General features: G+C 45.3%; 1 protein-coding gene across 2 annotated transcripts; it reads right to left on the reverse strand.

Moving 5' to 3' along the window:
• Positions 1–1,619: 1,619 nt before the first annotated feature.
• On the reverse strand, positions 1,620–17,847 carry bsdc1 (BSD domain containing 1). 2 transcript variants are annotated; one of them, XM_060925248.1, is made up of 11 exons: positions 17,804–17,847; positions 17,094–17,151; positions 16,890–17,006; positions 15,501–15,668; positions 14,968–15,022; positions 12,740–12,855; positions 7,931–7,999; positions 6,847–6,931; positions 3,633–3,986; positions 2,797–2,900; positions 1,620–2,428 (listed from the first exon to the last, which is right to left on the reverse strand). In XM_060925248.1, the coding sequence occupies exons 1-11, from the start codon at positions 17,812–17,814 to the stop codon at positions 2,396–2,398; spliced, it is 1,170 nt and encodes a 389-aa protein (XP_060781231.1). In that variant the 5' UTR covers positions 17,815–17,847; the 3' UTR covers positions 1,620–2,395. The 2 variants fall into 2 exon arrangements, with proteins under 2 accessions (XP_060781231.1, XP_060781230.1); XM_060925247.1 differs by lacking the exon at positions 17,804–17,847 and having other exon boundaries at positions 17,094–17,183.
• Positions 17,848–21,345: the final 3,498 nt, after the last annotated feature.

Consider the following 21,345-nt stretch of genomic DNA (forward strand, 5'->3'; position numbering starts at 1 on the left):
TCTACAGGGTCGCAGGCAAGCTGGAGCCTATCCCAGCTGACTACGGGTGAAAGGCGGGGTACACCCTGGACAAGTCGCCAGGTCATCACAGGGCTGACACATAGACACAGACAACCATTCACACTCACATTCACACCTACGCTCAATTTAGAGTCACCAGTTAACCTAACCTGCATGTCTTTGGACTGTGGGGGAAACCGGAGCACCCGGAGGAAACCCACGCGGACACGGGGAGAACATGCAAACTCCACACAGAAAGGCCCTCGCCGGCCACGGGGCTCGAACCTGGACCTTCTTGCTGTGAGGCGACAGCGCTAACCACTACACCACCGTGCCGCCCTTTCAGAAGTACATTCAGTCGGTAAACAGGAAGTTGATGTGCGACAAACCTGAAAATGCTATACCTCGTATAGAACCCCAAGCTGAAGCCCAGTACCAAATATCAAGCAGTTGTGATTTGTAGTTGCTGAGAAAAGTGTTATGAAATTTTTGTAAATCCACCTTATATACATGTTTCATAAATACATTCAGTCGGTAAACAGGAAGTCGATGTGCGACAGACCTGAAAATGGTATACACGGTATAGAACCCCAAGCTGAAGTTTGTTACCAAGTGGCTATGATTTGTGGTTACTGAGAAAAAGGGTGTTTCAGATGGACGTAGATACGGACAGACTATTGAGGTATTTCACCTGACGTCACAGGGTCACGTGACGCCCCGGTGTCCGCCATTTTGGACGGCAAGTTAGCTAATGTCAACAACAGTAGCTGGTATGTTACTGTAGCAATGTTTACCTTCAGTCATTTGGATGACTGTTAAAACCTTTCAGTCTCAAGTTTTTCCTTTACTGGATTTACTAGTTTACTGAGCCAGCCAGCCCGCCAGCCCCGGAGCGCTAGCTAGCTAGCGCCAGCCAGCCCGCCAGCCCCGGAGCGCTAGCTAGCTAGCGCCAGCCAGCCCTCCAGCCCCGGAGCGCTAGCTAGCTAGCACCAGCCAGCCCGCCAGCCCCGGAGCGCTAGCTAGCTAGCGCCAGCCAGCCCGCCCCGGAGCGCTAGCTAGCTAGCTAGCGCCAGCCAGCCCGCCCCGGAGCGCTAGCTAGCTAGCTAGCGCCAGCCAGCCCGCCCCGGAGCGCGCTCAGTAAACTAGCAAATACAGTAAAGGAAAAACTTAATGGGCCATGTCTCAACAGACTAAGAAGTTATTTCAATGACATTTAATAACATTTTGTTTATCCTGAGGACCGAAAGTAAATGAAAATGTGAACAAATCTTAGCTGTCAGTGAACAATCCTGGTGGAAGCAGGTAAACGTCGTTCTCTAAGCCTGCTAACCTCAATTTTTGCAAATACCTCTTCCTCTGCTCGCCCTGTAAATGCCCTACGTCGCTGGATAGTGAAGGTGTTTTCTGCATCTCGCTCCTTTTTCTTTTATGTTTTTTGTTTGTCGCCTTCCTCGCATTCAAACTGATTCGAGCCGTGCCGTCCAAAATGGCAGCGTCACATGACTTGGTCACGTGAGTGAAATACCTCAATACCCCCCCCCACACGCGCGCACACACTTTGGAGTGGGGGTATAAGAAGGCGGCGGCGGCCACAAGCGCACAATAAATCCAGACACACATTTCATCGTTTTGTCTTTAGTTAAATATGAACAGTTTCAACATGACAAATTACACCCCCCCACACACAACACTGAACAAAGTCATGTAGCGTATTGTATTCATGAAACGAAAGTGCAACAGTCGTCTATGAAAAAGGCCAAACATACGGTACTTTATGCTAATTCAATCACTTGCATAAGATTAGAGAAGTTAGTACTTCATCGACAAAGGAAAATAATAATAATAATAATAATAAAGCCAAATGACAATATGCTTTAGGAAGAAACACAAAATGAGAAACATAAATTACACGTCAGGATTAACAGCTAATCCTATAAACAGAACGAGTAGCATGAAAAGAGTATGGCTACTTCTGAAGCCCTAAAAGTAGATCTATTGTTTGTTTCCCCACTCTTATTGAAAAAGTAGAACGAGTGATATACTGTACCACCAAGACCTCAATCTCTGGGTTGATCATTTTTCTCTCTTTTTTTTGTTTATTATTTTGAGACACATGTCCACTTTAAACCCAGACGTGTCCCGTTTCTGCTCTAAAGCCAAATTTCCCCCTTGAAAATGAATGAATTCAGCTCTGAACTAAATATCACTGGCTGGACGTCACCCAGGCGGTGGACCCAAGGGCCAGCGTCTTGCTCCCATTGGCTGAATGCGAAGGTGTGGGCATGGACGAAGAGTTTCGAAACGTTAAAGCGCGGGTTCGTTCGGGGACGGTGAACTTCTCACATCATCATCATCATCGTCGTTGTTGTTGTTGTTGTTGTCAACCTCCGGCTCTTCAGTCCCAGTTCTCCCAGTCCTCATCGTCAAACTGGGACAGAAAAAACAATCATGGAAAAAAAAACAACTAGCAACAGTATAAACAGAACACATGACATAACTAATAGTTATGCGGATGGAAATCACGGGTTCATATTTAATGTGCTCGCTCACTCGAAGACGTTATTGTTTCTATAGTAACGGCTCACTGATAGCGACCTGCATGCTGAATGCTTCACGTGAACGGATTTAAAAAACACGCACATTTGTTGATCTGGTGAAGTTGAAGTCAGGAAATGTTTATTTCACAGAATTCAGTGCGACTATAAATGGATAAAAATATACCCCAGTGAAATAAAAAAAAAAAAAAAAAAAAAAAACAGAAAGAGGAATGTAAAACATAACAGATTTGAGCAGTACCTCTGCAGTGGCGTCAGCTTTTGACAGAGCCAGCTGAACCTCTTCCTCCGTCATATCCAGGTCAAAGTCTTTTTCCCAGTCCTCGCTCACATCAGTACTGGACCCTGCCAGAAAATATCACAAGAAATAAAAACATCGGGCGGGGCGGAGGGACGACCCTCCACAGACACACACACACACACACAAGAATATACATTAACAAAATTCCTCAAACACTACTGCTGCTTCCCAGTCAGTTTTTTTTTTTTTCCTCCTTAAATCACCAGTCAGAATGATCTGGAAAGAGGTGACTTCAAAATTATTGGCACCCTTGCTAAGGATGGTTGAGTAGTTTGATGTTGTTAAGAAGCTTCACCTCATACAGGAAATATACAAGAGAAATCGAACCTATAAATTCATTCTACACCCAGAAATGCCCCGTCCAGAGCCAGGGCAATCATGAAGCTCTGCGAATGTGTGAGCCACGAGGTACAAACAGAAGGTTTTCTGTGGTTTCTTTTTTCCGAATGCAAAGGAGAGGAATCAGGAAATTAGGCTCACACATTTGCTCTTATCTTCATCATAAAACAAATAATCAAGAGGCAATCAAGCGAGTCTGCCAGCAAAGGTCAGGCGTTTGTTTCTCTGCCTTTACAGCAGCAACGCCTGATTTACGCTCCAGTCTGGCGTGACTGCTGCTAATCCTCTGGTGTTTACCCTTCAGCCCTGTTGTGTCTCGTCCCTGCCCAGTGATGTAAATATTATTAAAACCGCTGCCAAATTATAACTCGGGTTCTGGATCGGCCCAAACTACGATTTGTAGTGACAGATTTACGACTGTGTGCGCTTCACCTCACCTTTTTTGCCGTTGGTGGAAGGTGTGGACTTGCCGCTGTCAGAGTTGAGCTCGAACACTCGCAAGTCTTGCACTCCGTCCTCTTTTCTTGGTTCTTGCTCCTTCGCGCCGTCCTCTGTAGTGCTCTTCTGCTTCTCGTCTTCGCTTGGTGCGTTGGCACAGCTCTCTGGAATGTTCTCCAGCTGTGTCGGGAGACTCATGCTGTCGCTGCTGACCGATGGAGTCACATCAGACGTGGCGTCGCCATGGGAACCTGTCGCCTCAGAGGACGAGGCGCACGATGGGCTGGTCTCAACGGTTACGGCAGGAGGACTGAAGTCCAAGCGAGACGGAGACGAGGCTCCGAGGAACTCATCTGGAGGAGACCGTGAGAAGATCATATAGAGATGAAAGTGGAGCAAAGAAAAAAAATCCTGAACTTTTGAAAGTCAAACTAAGATGGGGTCGGGGGGCAACGTCCCCCGAAAAAATTTTAATAACATAATATGCAAAACCCTGCATTCTAGTGTATTTTAGTATTTATTTTCACGAAAACAAGTTATAACTTTTAAGCCTTTTTCTTTCATGTACATTAATAATTAACGTCAAAAATATCAAATTTAATTCCCCTCGTTAATGAGTAATTTTCAGGAGTGCATTTAGAAAACGGGGTGATTTTCCTGGCTACACAGTTCATTACTTTGAAAAAAAAAAATCAGACAGCTGAAGGTAAACTCAGCAAAATCCCAAAACAGTACTGTTAAAAAGTAAAAGGTCTGTTGAGGGCAATTCCATGTAAATGTCAACCTCACCATGCAAAAATAAAGCAACATGTAATACATCAAAACCACTCCCAGAGATATCACCTAGGCCTGTATTTTACAGATGTGAATAAGCTGAACCAATTTGTAACCAACCTAATATGTCACTGTCAGTCTTTCTTTCTTATAATGTAAAACCCAAGCTAAAATCAACTTTGATCATGTACAATTCTATATTATTGCCACAAGCCACAGAAATGTATGCTAAAATCCACAAAACAGCAAAACAATAGCCATCCTAAATATTATTTAAGAACTTTGATAGTTTTAGCTGATATTTAGAGAGTTTTTCAAAGGGTTATGGTGGTTAAATTGCTGATTTTCTAAACATATGCCATGTCTATTTCAGACGCGTCGCATCCATAACGGAATTTCGTCACATCCATAACGCTGACTTTTCCTTCCGAAACTCTGCATGAAATACAAAATATTTTAAACAAAGATTTTTTAATATTCACCTTGGACCCCTCTATCAAATGGATCTCTCCATTTCGACATTAGGTTTACAATTTCACAGAGTTTGATAAAAATGTACAGTCACCCAAGAAAAGTGATACTTTTTCTGTCACATCCATAACGCATCTTTTATTGGCGTTTTCTGGCATGCCCTAGATGTACTATGGGAATTGTTCTTGTTCTATCACTTCTCCAGTATGGTACAGCCTTAAAATATGCAACACCTGTTTAAATACTGGGAGACAATAAAACATGCACTGGGTCATTTGTTGCCATTTTGAGTTCAAGTGTCACGTCCATAACGCTGGAATTGCTCTTATGCCGCTTTTCCACTACCAACGCGGCTGAGTCGGGCTGAGCCGTGCCGTGCTGAGTTGGTCTGAGTCGAGCTGAGTGGGGCTGTTGGAGTTGCATTTCGACTACAACCGCGCTGAACCGTGCTGGCTGGAAGTGGGTGGACACATTGGGTGGAGTTAGCGAAAGTGGGTGGACGTCACGTGATGTCGTTAGGCGGCGCAAACAGTGACATCAGTGATCTTTTAAGCGGTAGTCTCACGACCCGGATAGTAAACAATAAACATGGAGGACATGGAGTCGTTAGTGTTGCTGGTCTTGGTGCTGTGGCTTGTTGTCGCCGACAACGCCAACAGATACTGGCAAGAGCGTATAGATGAGGCGAGGCGCATAAGGCTTCAGAAATTCTCGTAATTCGTAATTATTCTTCTTCCGGGTTTACAGTGTTTACAGATCCCAGCGTGCTCGCGGGGCGTGTGAGGACACTCCTCCTCACCAATCAGTGCACAGGGGAGTGTCTTCTCACGCCCCTAGCCCTACTCGGCTCGGTTTGGCTCGCTTCAGCCCCACTCCAAAACCGTGCGAGTTTTGGGTGCTGAGCAGGGCTGAAGCGAGCTGAGTCGTGCTGCTCTGAGGTAGTCGAAACGCGAGCCGTGTTGGGCTGAAGTGAGCTGAAGCGAGCTGAAAAAGGGTAGTGGAAAAGGCCCATTAGAGTTTCTAAAGCTTTCAGGTTTCAATGTTGGGGACATTGAGCCTCGTTTATCAATCTTTTAGTAGAGTTGTGCGTTTGCATAAGCTAAAGTGAACTAAACATTTCCAATTCATATTTATGCGAGTTGAAGCCAATTGTTTACATTAGTTCATATTGTCTGAAAATTTAAACACACCAATGAATACCAAATTTCTCATATAAATCAGGGACGCAGCTAGGATTTTTCAGGGGTGTGTGCGCACGTGTGTGTCACACACTGACTGGCAGCCTGAGTACATTATGTAACAAAGAATAATTGCCATTGCTAGTTTTAGGCAGCTTCGAAACCGGCTCTTCCATTATTGCTGTTTCTTCCACGTTTTCTTGATGATGTGTTCTAGAAACGGCACTAAAACTTAGCTTCGAAGCCACAAAATGCAACTTTGAGGGAAAAAAAATATATAATAAATTGCTGACCTCTCTTCACGTCAAAAGGAGGAAAGTTTTGCTTCTTTTGACATGGCGAATTATTAACACAAGAAATTACTCGTAATTTGCAAGTAAAAAGACTGCAGCTACACTGGCAGCTTGAACATGCTTTCTACTGCGATTGTGTTGCGCTTGCGCAGAACGGTGTCAGTCCTGCGCGCCTTAGCTCGTGCACCTGAAGGCGCGCCTTGGGCACGCGCGCCATTAACAAAGAACACCTGTCTTTAATCAATGAACTATGTTTGGACTATTTAAGGACCGCGCCCAGGCAAGGACGACGCGAAGTATTACACCGCGTCTAGGAACGCGAAAAATCCGAAAAATAAATTTCTCCATTCGGGAAACCGGAGATTTTCAAGAGTTTTGTCAAATATACGGATTTCCAGGTACATCCGGAAGACTTTCATCTATAATCATCTGAAACTCAAAGTGACCTGATGAGAAACGCTTCATCGCTGTGCTAAAAAAAAAAAATAAGGTCTTACCTTCCTCTTCCTCCTCCCAACCCAGACTCTCGGACTGGGTGGTTTCCTCTGCTCGCCGCTTTAGTGCCACTCTCCTGGCCTCCTCCTGTTCTCTCACACACACACACACACACACACACACACAGTCTTTCAGTGTGCACGACTTTCATATTAACAATCATCGGTTAAATTGGGTCAACGTTTGATTGGTGCAAAGCTCATTCACGTCAAATTTCACATCCAAAGTTAGTTACGGCCAGGTTCCTGCCTGAACTGATAATCGCATCATCAGTTCTTCTCTGGCTAATCAGACACAAGATACACCACCACACCTGCTGGAGCACTCGGGGGTTAGGGGCCTTGCTCAAGGCACTTCAGGAAATCAAACCAGCAACCTTTTGGTCCCTAAGCTATTTCTATAACCATTTGGCCATGGCTTCCCCCCCCAAGCTATGAACTGGCCACAATGTGCCAAACAGCTTTCCAGAAATCTGGACCCAGCTGTAGATCTGTAATAAACAATTGGCGAGGAAAAACGACATGAAAAGAAACCTCAAGACTCGAGAGCGATGCTGCTGGGTGACACGGACCACAAAAGGGAAAGAAACAGTCCTGAGTGTGCAGGTGATTTTTTTTTAATCTACTGAATGATCAGTTCATGTGGAAAACGAACAACTGCAGGAGCAGCGCATGAGGCCCCGAGGTCTGGGGGTTGAGTGGATCCACAGCAGGGGACGTGTGAGATGAGCTCAGTGCCGAGACGAACCAAAGCCACCGCTTTATTCTTCTAATCTGTTCTCTGAACTGTGCCAACTCAGGGTTTTGTATACACACACTGGCTGAGAGTATTGTTCTCCAGGGGGCCATTTCGGCAACATTTCGACAAATTAACTCGTAAACTGGTGACACAAACAGCACAGTTCACCCTTTCATGCAAAGCTAAGTTTATTAATACATCAGATGCGAGTCGCTTTAATTTCATGTGTTATCCAGATTTGCCGTTCTGGGTGCAGCACGTCTCCGGTATCTCCACAAACTTTTGACACAAAACCCCAAATATATTTTATTCCAGATGTTGGATATCACAGAGCGAGAGAGACGGTACCTGATCCAACTGAAACACTTTGTAAAAGTAGCGCTGCCAGAACTCGGAGTGAGCCACAGCTGCTGGAACCTACACACACACACAAGAAATGATAGTTTACATGAGATATGCCTTGTACAACATTCTCTCGCATTGTGAGCATCTCTGTACAGTCAAGTGCAAAAGTTTTTAACGGTGACAAAACTGTATTTCTCTTAAAATTATCTACCCAAAAAAAAAAATCATTGGAGAAAGAAAACCAAAACAGGGCAAATATGACATCCAAAACAAACAAACAAAAACTTGGCGTAATAAAAGTTATATAACGTTATGACACAACTTAAAAAATAAAAAAAATCTCATTCTTTTTTTTCCACGATTAATATTGTACAAAGCACTCTTTAACCATTTCTGCTTTATTAAGGTCAGGGAAAAACTTAACATCTACAAACTACATACAAATCTCTAAGTAAACCCAAGATCCCTCCAGAATTATTGGCACCCGTCACTTTATTTACACAACCCTGATTCCAAAAATGTTGGGACAAAGTACAAATTGTAAATAAAAACGGAATGCAATGATGTGGAAGTTTCAAAATTCCATATTTTATTCAGAATAGAACATAGATGACATATCAAATGTTTAAACTGAGAAAATGTATCATTTAAAGAGAAAAATTAGGTGATTTTAAATTTCATGACAACAACACATCTCAAAAAAGTTGGGACAAGGCCATGTTTCCCACTGTGAGACATCCCCTTTTCTCTTTACAACAGTCTGTAAACGTCTGGGGACTGAGGAGACAAGTTGCTCAAGTTTAGGGAGAGGAATGTTAACCCATTCTTGTCTAATGTAGGATTCTAGTTGCTCAACTGTCTTAGGTCTTTTTTGTCGTATCTTCCGTTTTATGATGCGCCAAATGTTTTCTATGGGTGAAAGATCTGGACTGTAGGCTGGCCAGTTCAGTACTCGGACCCTTCTTCTGCGCAGCCATGATGCTGTAATTGATGCAGTATGTGGTTTGGCATTGTCATGTTGGAAAATGCAAGGTCTTCCCTGAAAGAGACGTCGTCTGGATGGGAGCATATGTTGCTCTAGAACCTGGATATACCTTTCAGCATTGATGGTGTCTTTCCAGATGTGTAAGCTGCCCATGCCACACGCACTAATGCAACCCCATACCATCAGAGATGCAGGCTTCTGAACTGAGCGCTGATAACAACTCGGGTCGTCCTTCTCCTCTTTAGTCTGAATGACACGGCGTCCCTGATTTCCATAAAGAACTTCAAATTTTGATTCGGCTGACCACAGAACAGTTTTCCACTTTGCCACAGTCCATTTTAAATGAGCCTTGGCCCAGAGAAGACGTCTGCGCTTCTGGATCATGTTTAGATACAGCTTCTTCTTTGAACTGTAGAGTTTTAGCTGGCAACGGCGGATGGCACGGTGAATTGTGTTCACAGATAATGTTCTCTGGAAATATTCCTGAGCCCATTTTGTGATTTCCAATACAGAAGCATGCCTGTATGTGATGCAGTGCCGTCTAATGCCGCTTTTCCACTACCAACGCGGCTGAGTTGGGCTGAGCCGTGCCGTGCTGAGTTGGGCTGAGTGGGGCTGTTGGAGTTGCATTTTGACTACAACCGCGCTGAACCGTGCTGGCTGGAAGTGGGTGGACACATTGGGTGGAGTTAGCAAAAGTGGGTGGACGTCACGTGATGTCGTTAGGCGGCGCAAACAGTGACATCAGTGACCTTTTAAGCGGTAGTCTCACGACCCGGATAGTAAACAATAAACATGGAGTCGTTAGTGTTGCTGGTCTTGGTGCTGTGGCTTGTTGTCACCGACAACGCCAACAGATACTGGCAAGAGCGTATAGATGAGGCGAGGCGCATAAGGCTTCAGAAATTCTCGTAATTCATAATTATTCTTCTTCCGGGTTTACAGTGTTTACAGATCCCAGCGTGCTCGCGGGGCGTGTGTGGGCATGTGAGGACACTCCTCCTCACCAATCAGTGCACAGGGGAGTGTCTGCTCACGCCCCTAGCCCCACTCGGCTCGGTTTGGCTCGCTTCAGGCCTACTCCAAAACCGTGCGAGTTTTGGGTGCTGAGTAGGGCTGAAGCGAGCAGAGTCATGCTGCTCTGGGGTAGTCGAAACATGAGCCGTGTCGGGCTGAAGTGAGCTGAAGTGAGCTGAAAAAGGGTAGTGGAAAAGTAGCCTGGCTAACGCGACTTCAAAGCTCTCCGAGCATTTGGTCTGGCCAAGCTATTAAGCCAAACCGTTTCCCAAAGCCCATGGTTGACCCGCCTCCCTGAAATGCCTCAGTTTGCTACTGGTCGAAGCCAGAAAAGGCTGTGACGAAGCTTAAACCAATCACATCACTCTTTCTTCTGACATATGCAACGCGACAGGGCTAACTGGTAGATTAAACTCTTACCGAAGCCGGTCGGGAGCAAGGCGAAAACGTCCTTCCTTTCAATAAATACCTCCAGGGCTGCTCTTTGCTCCGTTTTCAATGAGAACTTCCCGTTGAATGCTTTCAATACAGCATCTACCGCTGTGTTAAAGGCTTGCCGCTGCTCCATGTTCGTAACGTGAATGAAGCGCTTCCGGCATAGATTCTGTAAACAATCTATGGCTTCCGGTCGCAGTTCTACTACGTCACTGCCTTGAACACGCCTCTACCCAGGGCCGTTGGAGATGCTCAAAGTTGATTGGTTCCCGATTTTTCGGGAGCTTGGAAATGCTGTAGATAGCCTGCCTGGCCAGACTAAGCTCGGAACAGGACCTTGTGTTGCGTCACGCTTAGGATGGGCGGGCCCAGGCTAGTGGAAAAGGGCCATAAGGGCCCGAAGATCACGGGCACCCAGTATGGTTTTCCAGCCTTGACCCTTACGCACAGAGATTCTTCCAGGTTCTCTGAATCTGTTGATGATGATATGCACTGTAGATGATGATATGTTCAAACTCTTTGCAATTTTACACTGTCGAACTCCTTTCTGATATTGCTCCACTATTTGTCGGCGCAGAATTAGGGGGATTGGTGATCCTCTTCCCATCTTTACTTCTGAGAGCCGCTGCCACTCCAAGATGCTCTTTTTATACCCAGTCATGTTAATGACCTATTGCCAATTGACCTAATGAGTTGCAATTTGTTCCTCCAGCTGTTCCTTTTTTGTACCTTTAACTTTTCCAGCCTCTTATTGCCCCTGTCCCAACTTTTTTGAGATGTGTTGCTGTCATGAAATTTCAAATGAGCCAATATTTGGCATGAAATTTCAAAATGTCTCACTTTCGACATTTGATATGTTGTCTATGTTCTATTGTGAATACAATATCAGTTTTTGAGATTTGTAAATTATTGCATTCTGTTTTTATTTACAATTTGTACTTTGTCCCAACTTTTTTGGAATCGGGGTTGTATATATTTTTTTAAAAATTATACACACACACACAATAGTTCAAGAGTATTTTTTCCCCCTCATACAATTGGAGAACCTATTTTTCTAAGCCCTGGGGTAGAACATAAATATGCACTTGCACTCGTGCGAAATTGATCAGCCGTCCATTTCCATGGCCAAAAAAAAAAAAAAACTTAACACAATGAAGTTTGGGAGATTTGTGCAAAAGATTGTTAAAATGAAAAGATAATGGACAGAAAATGTCCTGTTGGAAGGTGCCAATTATTTCAGAACCAGTATTTTAACAAACACTTCAACAAATAATTCACCCTGAAACAAGTAAGTTTCAGGGTGAAACTTACTTGTTTTCAACCCCGATTCCAAAAACGTTGGGACAAAGTACAAATTGTAAATAAAAATGGAATGCAATAATTTACAAATCTCAAAACACACACACACAGGGATTTCAAACAGCATCCTGGTCAACTGTCATTTTGCATCTTGAAATAGCGTCAAAATCCACGCGATGTGTTTCGTAAATACATTCAGTCGGTAAACAGGAAGTTGATATGAGACAGATCTGAAAATGGTATGCACGGTACGGAACCACAAGCTGAAGCTCGGTACCAAGTGGCTATAATTTGTGGCTGCTCAGAAAAAGGGTGTGTCGGTCAGACAGAGGTAAAAATAAAAACTAGTACAGCTCTCCTTCCCCCCGGAGCAGGGGTATAATATTAAAAAAAGGTTTCATGAACATAAAGGGTGCCAAAACTTCTGGAAGACACTGTACGTTTCCATCATCGTTAGGGCCAATTTATGCTGACAACCCAGTCCTCGCAGACGGTGTCTGCATAGCCCCCCCCCTCGCAGACGCTCTGCGTGCACCTCCCAAAATTTGTGACCACCGCAGACAGCGTCGCAGACAAGAGGGCTCTGATTGGTCCACTCAACATCCGTTGTACACGCACTTCCTCTTCCCTACTTTCCCGGTTTGGTTTGTTTTCACGACCGCCATTTTTAAAAACACGAGCGAAGATGGAGCAGCACGAAGAGCGGTTGATCGAGGAAGTGAGGAAGTACGGACATCTATACGACTCCAGTTCTAGTCATTATAAGTAACCGGAGGATAAACACTCCATTAACCACACCCACCAACTACTCCTAGCGATTTCGCGCCCCCTTGCGTTGTGGCGGTGAATAACATCACGCACGCCTATTACTCCCCGCTCAACGATAAATCACAACTGTCTGCGAAAAGCTATCTGCGAAAGCCTTGTCGCAAGAGCATGCAGAGGCCTTTATTTTGTCCTGAGGGTGTGTTTACTTCTGCACTGAACATTAAAGCGTGACAAAGCCAATCATTTTATGAGGTTTACTGACAGACTGTTCCATTTCGGGACAAAGTCCAAGAAGCTGTGGGTCGTACCATTTTGGTGTAGAGGGCCCGGATGGAGGGGCTGTTCACCAGCAGCTCGGAGATTTCAGCTTTCTTCTCCTCAAGACTGAAAGTCGAGAGCCAAGTGTCAAACTGCTCCGGAGGACCTGAAGAGAAGATATGAACGCATAGTCGGGTTAATCACAAAAACAGGCGCCGATACTTTCACTCAGAGTAAAGCCGGTATAGTTCAACCTTAATGCTTGAACAACGACGGGTTTCCAGATTTCATTTTAATTGTGTGTAATGTGAAAGATAATACAGAAAACGTCAGGTGATGATGATGATCTTTCTGGAAATACTGTACAATATGTCCATTAGTTAAAGTGCATATCCTGGACCAATTTCGTTTTTTTTTTTTTTATATGAAAGTATGTCCCTTTACACACTTATCCAGAAGGGTAATTTTGCACAAGGGCATCTGTCTACAGCAGAAAAAAAATAATATAATAATAATAATAATAATAATAATAATAATAATAATAATGTTAAATTTATATAGCGCCTTTCAAAAAACCCAAGGACGCTTTACAATTATAGACAAGGAAAGAAAAACTAACTAACTAAATAAATAAATAATAAAAAGTCCACCGAGTAGGGGTCAGGATGTAATTCCCGTGGTGTAGCAGCCACAGTCCCACCAAAAGGCGCACGAAAACAAGTCCCACATCTCCAGCACCGCCGCCGTGACGCCGTCAGCAACATCGCTCGAACACCACGCCGTGGATCCACAAAGCGAGCAGAGAAGCTCCGCCACGCAGAGCGCTGGTGTGTCCCAAACCGCCTGCACAGCCGCCGCGACACCACCGAGCAACATCGCTCAGAACATCACGCCAAGCGTTAAAGCGCAGAGCGCTGGACAACCATGATGTAAAATGAGCAGCGAGCTCACTGCAGTCCACAGCTGGGAGCGCAGGCATCGCCCACGGCGAACCAAGGCCTGGAGGGAACCGACGCCCAAAACTGGGTCCGGAGCTACACCACAACCGGCGGACAAAACACTCAAACAAACATCAAACTACACAAACACACAGGAAAAAAAAAGAAAAAGAAAAAAAAAAAGCTCTGGTGAGAAGCGGCAGCCAGAACACGCACGACGTACTCTCAACCGGAAACGAAAAAATAAAAAGAAAAATAACTCTCGTCTGGAAAAATCCCAAGGGAGTCTGCAGCCAGATTTGTGACGTCACTTGTGGAAGCGCCAGCAGGCTGCGAGAGCTTGCACGGTTTCAGTGCACAGCCTGTGGAGACCAAGTTTAACAGCTAGCGATTTTGCACTGAAATATGGAACTGCCACCTGAGCGCAATGTTACTTCAACTTTGGATGAAAAATATAAATGAGATGTCAGGATTATTTCTTACCCTGGCAACAGTCAACTTGTGAATGGCCGATTTTCTTGGTCTTTTTCTCGGCTCTGCTTGGTCCTCAGCTTCGAGGGCCTCAGTGGATGCGGCGGTTCGCCTTGTCAGGGGAGACGAGCACGGCTGGCTCCTTTGGTGACGCTGATACAGATGGAGACGGTGTTGCTTTGGGCATTCTGACAGATGGAACTGCGTCTTTTTTAGATCAAGTTGCCTCGTGAAGCCTATTTCCCACTGCGAATAGTTCTCAAAGTCGTCGGGCCTTGTGAAGTGAGCAACGCAAATAATGCTGTAGTCTGTAGCATGTAGCCAATTTTTCCGGGTGCCTCGCACGAAGCGCTCCCATTTCTCTCTCATTGTCCGGTCTTTTGGGAAGCGATGAGTGCTAATCCTATCATGATTGGTGTTGCTACACCCTCTTACGATACATCTGTTAACCATTTTAATAATTACGCGATAACGTTGAAGAAATTTACAGAAAACCACCAGGTCATTTTCCCATAAACAAACCAGTGCTGATGTAGGATTCAGACGGGGGCGTCCCGGACATACGCGACGTCACGAAAATGAATGTTTGCCGGGAAATCCAAACGCCGAGTTTTTTCAGAGGCGGACCAATTCGCCTCAAATGGCTTGATTTCAACTGAATTTTTCTGGTATTGCGCAAGGTAAAAAAATTGCACAAAATGTGACCGATATCTGACCAAAGTTTAATATAAAATAGGAGAATTACACTGGTCTCGCTCCTGAATTTGCCCGTGATATGCACTTTAAGTCCAACCTCTTTGATGGACAGCAGACTTTATGACTTTTCCTGAGATTTCCGTGTTTAATAAGTGAACCGAGCAGAAACGTACCGTCGGGTTCGTTGCAGTATGTCGCAGGATCGGCTTGGAGAGTGTAGAGACGAGCCTGAAGAGGAGGAAAACTCGGGTCAGCTCAAGAAAAGCACCACAGCCCTGCTGAATTCTTCAAGCTTTAACGGTCTTTCCTGAACTTCGACTAAGTGTCGTTCCCTCAAAAGTTTCTCGCAGCTAGAACTGAAGTAAGAACATGAACTCTTACGTAACTATAAACGGATAAAAAGTAAGATGTACAAATAAAGTCAGTCAACTGCTGTGTTGTAAAAGGACCACACTGACTTGGGGATGCGAAGAGTAACCCTTTTGTTGATTGTTTTCCTGGAACAGCAAGCGAACATTACTGAAACTAAAGCTTGTCCGTTTCCTGTCTGGAACAGAGTGAAACGGTCACACGGCGCATTCAAATCATAAATAACGGGACAGGAGAAAAAGCGTCCCAATCAGAACAAGCAACTCTTTCTTTTTCACTTCAAACAGCGGCCATCATCCCCTCCCCCATCACCTCTAAACGCAGCATTACGTCTGACCTTGGTGCTGTCGTACACCTCGGTGGTTCCAGCCGGCGTGGCCACCAGCGTGATGACATCACAGTCGATGGTTTTATCAGGTGGAGGAGCGAGCGTGTCCGTGATCACACCCAGAATGTTCGTAAGGCTCTTCTTCACCTTCTCCGTGGTCTCGGATGAACCTTCCACCTAGAAGAGAACAACAACAGTCTGTCTCTCTCTGTGTCGGTCTTATTCTGCTTTTTTTTTCCTCCCTCCCTAGAACGATCTTTATGATAGATTTAGGTCATTTTATATTCGAGTCAGTACAAAAACAGTTGAGATTTCCAAGCAAGTGAAATAAATCAGCATTTTTAAAGTAGCAGGTTACACAAGAGAGCACTTTTCAGATTAAAAAAAGAAAACATTATGAAGGCTGCTGAGTTTTGGTGCTAAATTAAGAAGCGAGCGTGACGATCAAAGTGTCCAGAAGAACTGTGACTGGTTCTGGAAGATGCTCTGTAAAACCTCCAGCTCATTTTGGCATAAAACTGCACTCACTGGACCTGAAACTATAGGGGTGTTCACACGGCAACTTTTACTCCGGTGTAGCACCGGGGCTGCCCCGGTAGAGCGTTCACACGGTACAAAGTTATACCGGTGTAGCCCCTGAAAGCTGCTTAAACCGGTGCAAATCTAACCCTGCTCGGGAGGTGGTTTAAGAAATTTACTCCGGAGTAAATGCTAGTTTGCGGGGCAGCACCGATATAAACTGGGACGTCTGAACGCTACAGGGGTAGACTCGCTACGCGTGAGGAGAGTTGATTACATACGGGCATTGCATAATTTGCATCCTGGTATTTTGTGCTTCCAAAATGGCGAATATCAACAACAACAGAACCGTGTGTCTTCCAGTGTTGCCAGATTGGGCGGTTTTAAGTGCATTTTGGCAGATTTGAACATATTTTGGGCTGGAAAACATCAGCAATATCTGGCAACACTGGTGTCTTCATCCACATTGTTTTCCCGGTGCTTGGTGATGCCATGACAACCGGGAAAAGGAAGTACATTTTCACGCATGTGCATATTTCATTTCCGCATTATTACTATCGTATAGCACAGTCACAAAAACTGCCGTGTGAACGCAAGTGGGGCTGCACCGGTGCTAACACGCTTCTCTCTAGTAAGCAGGTTTGTGACGTGTGAACGCTCCACAAAATTTACACCGGTGTACAATATATCGCAACAAAATACATCGGTGCAGCATCGATGCAAATATGTGCCGTGTGAACACCCCTTATGATTTTTTTTTCCAAAGGCTCGTCACACGACATACTGCCGTTTACTGATCATTACAGTTTCTCGAAAGCATTTTATGCCGAAAACTTTTGCACAGTACTGTGTGTGTGTGAGACAGATAGGAAAGCATACAGCCAGCTTGCTCTTGACAGCGTTGGCCGTGGCGACGATGGAGCAGGCCGTGTCATGCTGCACCACGTTGGAGAATTCTGTTAAATCCCGCTTGATGAACTCGTACGCTTCGGATGACTGGAAAGAAGGATTCGGACATGGATCATGAACAACAGCAATGAATAAAGCAAGATGTACTACAGGATGTACTGCACTGTTACTCACCCTGTCTTTAAGGGACTGGAAGCTCTGCTGCAGCCAGCCTCCCCACCAGGCTCCTTCCCTGAGACCGTCACACATACCGAGATTCATTAATTCTCATCAAGATCGCACGTTAAAACCGGTATACCGCCCTATCGAACCGCTTCAACTCTAAACCCAGAAAGATCCAGAAAGACTGACGTAAACAGCTTAGCTAAGCTCTCTAGCTAGCTCACAGCAGCAAAACAATATCAAAAATTAAACAAAACGCGAAATATTAGTGATATTTTATTTTAGAGTAAACATAAAAACGCGCTTTAATTCTTCAATCCAGCCCACACTGCTGTCTAAACACAACAATCCAAATAAACCCCTGCGACCGTCGCTTTCTATTGACTACCCCGGCTCAATCCCAAACAGCGCTCTCTTTACTATGTAGTGTACTCGTAATCACGTAGAAGCCAATACGTCATGCCGTATGTAGTGCACCTACATAGGGCGTGCCGACCAATTTGGAATTCATCCCGACGCCAGCAAAGCTCGCGGGACTATTTTTGTAAACAAACCCACAAATCCGGTCCAGTATGGCGTCTCTGCTAATCCTGAATCTCGCCACTCGGTCCGGTTTGTCTCTGAAGTTTAATGTACTTATTTCTCAAGTGCATCACAACTACATCAACAACTCATTTATTCGGTATTTTTCAACGATTATTTCGAGACACTGAACAACTCACCCTTCCGCCATCTTCAGCGCATGACGTCATCTGAACCCGGAACCCGGAAGCGGATCTTAATAACGCAGCAAAGTGAAGGAATCGACATAAACAATTTAGGAGTGATTCTAATAAATGGTTTAAATCATCTCGAAACGTTAATGAGACCTGAAGTTACAGGTAGTAAATACGGTGCGCGACGACTGGCAAATTTAAAACGAAAATTAAAGCGACGGAAGGGAAGCCATCTTTAAAAGGAAGATGCGCCATTGTTCTTTCCCAGACACGTCAACATTGGCGCCATATTGGAGAGGGAAAATGTCGAACCCGCTCATTGACATGAATTGAATTTAGTTGGAGTGCCAGCGAAGATTTTTCTCTTTTACACTCTTTTTTGGAGGTAGTGTTGTTTATATACTGTTTAACTAGCCCAAAACTTTATCTAAATAGTATGTTTGAAGTTTTTCATTAGGTTGTTTGGCATGTTTAGCATAACGACAATGATGATGATGCTTTGCCTGCACACCAATATCAGCGCTAAGGGCCTCTGCATGCTCTTGCGACAAGGCTTTCGCAGATAGCTTTTCGCAGACAGTTGTAATTTATCGTTGAGCGGGGAGTAATAGGCGTGCGCGTTGTTATTCACCGCCACAATGCAAGGGGGCGCGAAATCGCTAGGAGTAGTTGGTGGGTGTGGTTAGTGGAGTGTTTATCCTCCGATTACTTATAATGACTAGAACTGGAGTCGTATAGATGTACGTACTTCCTCACTTCCTCGATCAACCGCTCTTCGTGCTGCTCCATCTTCGCTTGTGTTTTTAAAAATGACGGTAGTGAAAACAAACCAAACCGGGAAAGTAGGGAAGCGGAAGTGCGTGTACAGCGGATGTAGAGTGGACCAATCAGAGCCCTCTTGTCTGCGACGCTGTCTGCGAGGCTTCTGTGGTGGTCACAATTTTTGGGAGGTGCGCGCAGAGCCTCTGCGAAGGGGGGGGGGCTACGCAGACACCATCTGCAACGCCATCTGTGAGGACTGCGTTGTCAGCATAAATTGGCCTTAACTGTTCTGTTTCATTCCTCGAGAGAATGAAAGTGGATTGCAATGAAATGAGTCCACTTCCAGTCACATGATAGACATCGGTGTTGTAGTCAAGTCACTAAACCCCGAGTCCGGTCTCGAGTCCCCAGTGTTCAAGTCCGAGTCAGGTCCAAGTCATCTCATCTCAAGTCTCTCATCCCATATCTCATTATCTCTAGCCGCTTTATCCTGTTCTACAGGGTCACAGGCAAGCTGGAGCCTATCCCAGCTGACTACGGGCGAAAGGCGGGGTACACCCTGGACAAGTCGCCAGGTCATCACAGGGCTGACACATAGACACAGACAACCATTCACACTCACATTCACACCTACGGTCAATTTAGAGTCACCAGTTAACCTAACCTGCATGTCTTTGGGCTGTGGGGGAAACCGGAGCACCCGGAGGAAACCCACGCGGACACGGGGAGAACATGCAAACTCCACACAGAAAGGCCCTCGCCGGCCACAGGGCTCGAACCCGGACCTTCTTGCTGTGAGGCGACAGCGCTAACCACTACACCACCGTGCCGCCTCATCTCAAGTCATTAAAGAAAATTTCGAGTCGAGTCCGAGAACAAGACTCCAACCGCACCATTTGACGGTGGCTGTTTCAGCGCCATTAACATTAGTTTTTTCCGTATGAACAGGTGAATGTGCTACTCTTTATCAGGGAGTGTGAAGTATTCTGTCAGAGATGCTTGGGAGATGGATGTAAGTGCAGAAGGTGTGTTTATTAATACAAGCGAAGACGGTAAACAATCCAGAACGGCAGGCAAAATCATAAAACAGTGAAACAGGCAATAGGTTGAGCGAGACACAAACAGGCTATCGTAGACTCGGCAGAATCAAAGACGAGAAACAGGAAACCAAACGGAAATAAGGCTTGGTTACATGTCAGCAATGCAACTCAATACTTTGCAAAGTAAGTGTGTTTTCATAGTTTTTATACAGGCATACTGATTGCGCTTTAATCCTGTGCAGGTGCGAGTCGTTTACGGGCCGCGAGAGTCCGCTTGGTGCATGCGCTGTCCAGAGCGCACCCGAGAGTCTATCTGATGCACGCGCCAAGGTGCGCAGGTGTGACACTCTTGCACAAAATTAGTACCAAAATTAATGTAGGTATAAATATCTCATCTCATCTCATTATCTCTAGCTGCTTTATCCTTCTACAGGGTCGCAGGCGAGCTGGAGCCTATCCCAGCTGACTACGGGCGAAAGGCGGGGTACACCCTGGACAAGTCGCCAGGTCATCACAGGGCTGACACATAGACACAGACAACCATTCACACTCACATTCACACCTACGGTCAATTTAGAGTCACCAGTTAACCTAACCTGCATGTCTTTGGACTGTGGGGGAAACCGGAGCACCCGGAGGAAACCCATGTGGACACGGGGAGAACATGCAAACTCCGCACAGAAAGGCCCTCGCCGGCCCCGGGGCTCGAACCCGGACCTTCTTGCTGTGAGGCGACAGCGCTAACCACTACACCACCGTGCCGCCCAGGTATAAATATCTTGTGCCAAATTATTATGGCATGTTACAAAAAATAAAGAAAAAAATCCATGTCTCCAATGTACGAGTCCGAGTCATCAGTGCTCAGGTCCAGGTCGAGTCATGGGTCCTTCAAATTAGGACACGGGTCGGACTCGAGTACTACAAACCTGATAGACATTGACGTATCATGGTTGCTAGCAGCTTGGCTGACACGACATTTTACAATTTACTATTTCTTTTATTTGTGGGCCACTGTTGCTCGGTTGGTCATAGTTACTAGATATAATCGGAGTATTATTTATCGCCGGGTGATGAAAGTTTTAAAAAGTAGCACTCTAAAAATCAAATTTCTCAAAAAATTACTTTCACGGATCGATGAGCAATGTGCACTTTAGTCCATGAGGATAATCTTTATGAATGTAAGGACACAGAAATCCAACTTTCAATTCGTCATACCTTTAAAACGAGAGAAAAAACATCGGCAATATTTTGTCACGGTGATGTATCGAGCACTCAATGCGGTCACAAGCTGCAGTGCTTCTCTCGGGGGACGAGCTCAGCCCCGTCACCCTGTTCCACACAATCAGCTAATGAAATTGCCCATAATGGAAGTGACAAGAGGAGTTTATCACGTCATTAGAATTCAGCCTGGTCCATATGGATAAAGGCGTGATGGGTGTGTGGTAACACCCACCTGAGCCTCCTGCCCTCTCAGGCCCTCAAGGGTGTGTGTGTGTGCACGCACATGTCGTATGTGTGAAGTGCACTCGTATGCTATGTGTCTCATCCCAGCTGTGTTTTGCTCATCAGTATGCACTGTGTGTGTGAGAGAGAGAGAGGAAGCTCGGTTTAAGGGGTCATGAGTCCTCCCTCTTTTAATTGAAGCCGCTCTGCATCCAGAAGCTGCACAATATGTGCATTTGTTACACAATATGTCCTTCCCCCGCCCCACAATTCCACTAATTGGGTCCTTCAGTTCCCTAATTA

This window comes from Neoarius graeffei, chromosome 7, assembly GCF_027579695.1.
Source record: "Neoarius graeffei isolate fNeoGra1 chromosome 7, fNeoGra1.pri, whole genome shotgun sequence".
In the NCBI taxonomy this organism is placed as follows: Eukaryota; Metazoa; Chordata; class Actinopteri; order Siluriformes; family Ariidae; genus Neoarius; species Neoarius graeffei.

Excerpts from the sequence above, each read along its gene's own strand:
- bsdc1 (XM_060925247.1), bottom strand. The coding sequence starts at position 17,180 with ATGAATCTCGGTATGTGTGACGGTCTCAGGGAAGGAGCCTGGTGGGGA. Across the intron at positions 17,007-17,093 it reads TCCAGTCCCTTAAAGACAGG|TCATCCGAAGCGTACGAGTT; the intron begins GTGAGTAACAGT and ends CCTTCTTTCCAG. Across the intron at positions 15,023-15,500 it reads AGGTGTACGACAGCACCAAG|GCTCGTCTCTACACTCTCCA; the intron begins GTCAGACGTAAT and ends CCTCCTCTTCAG.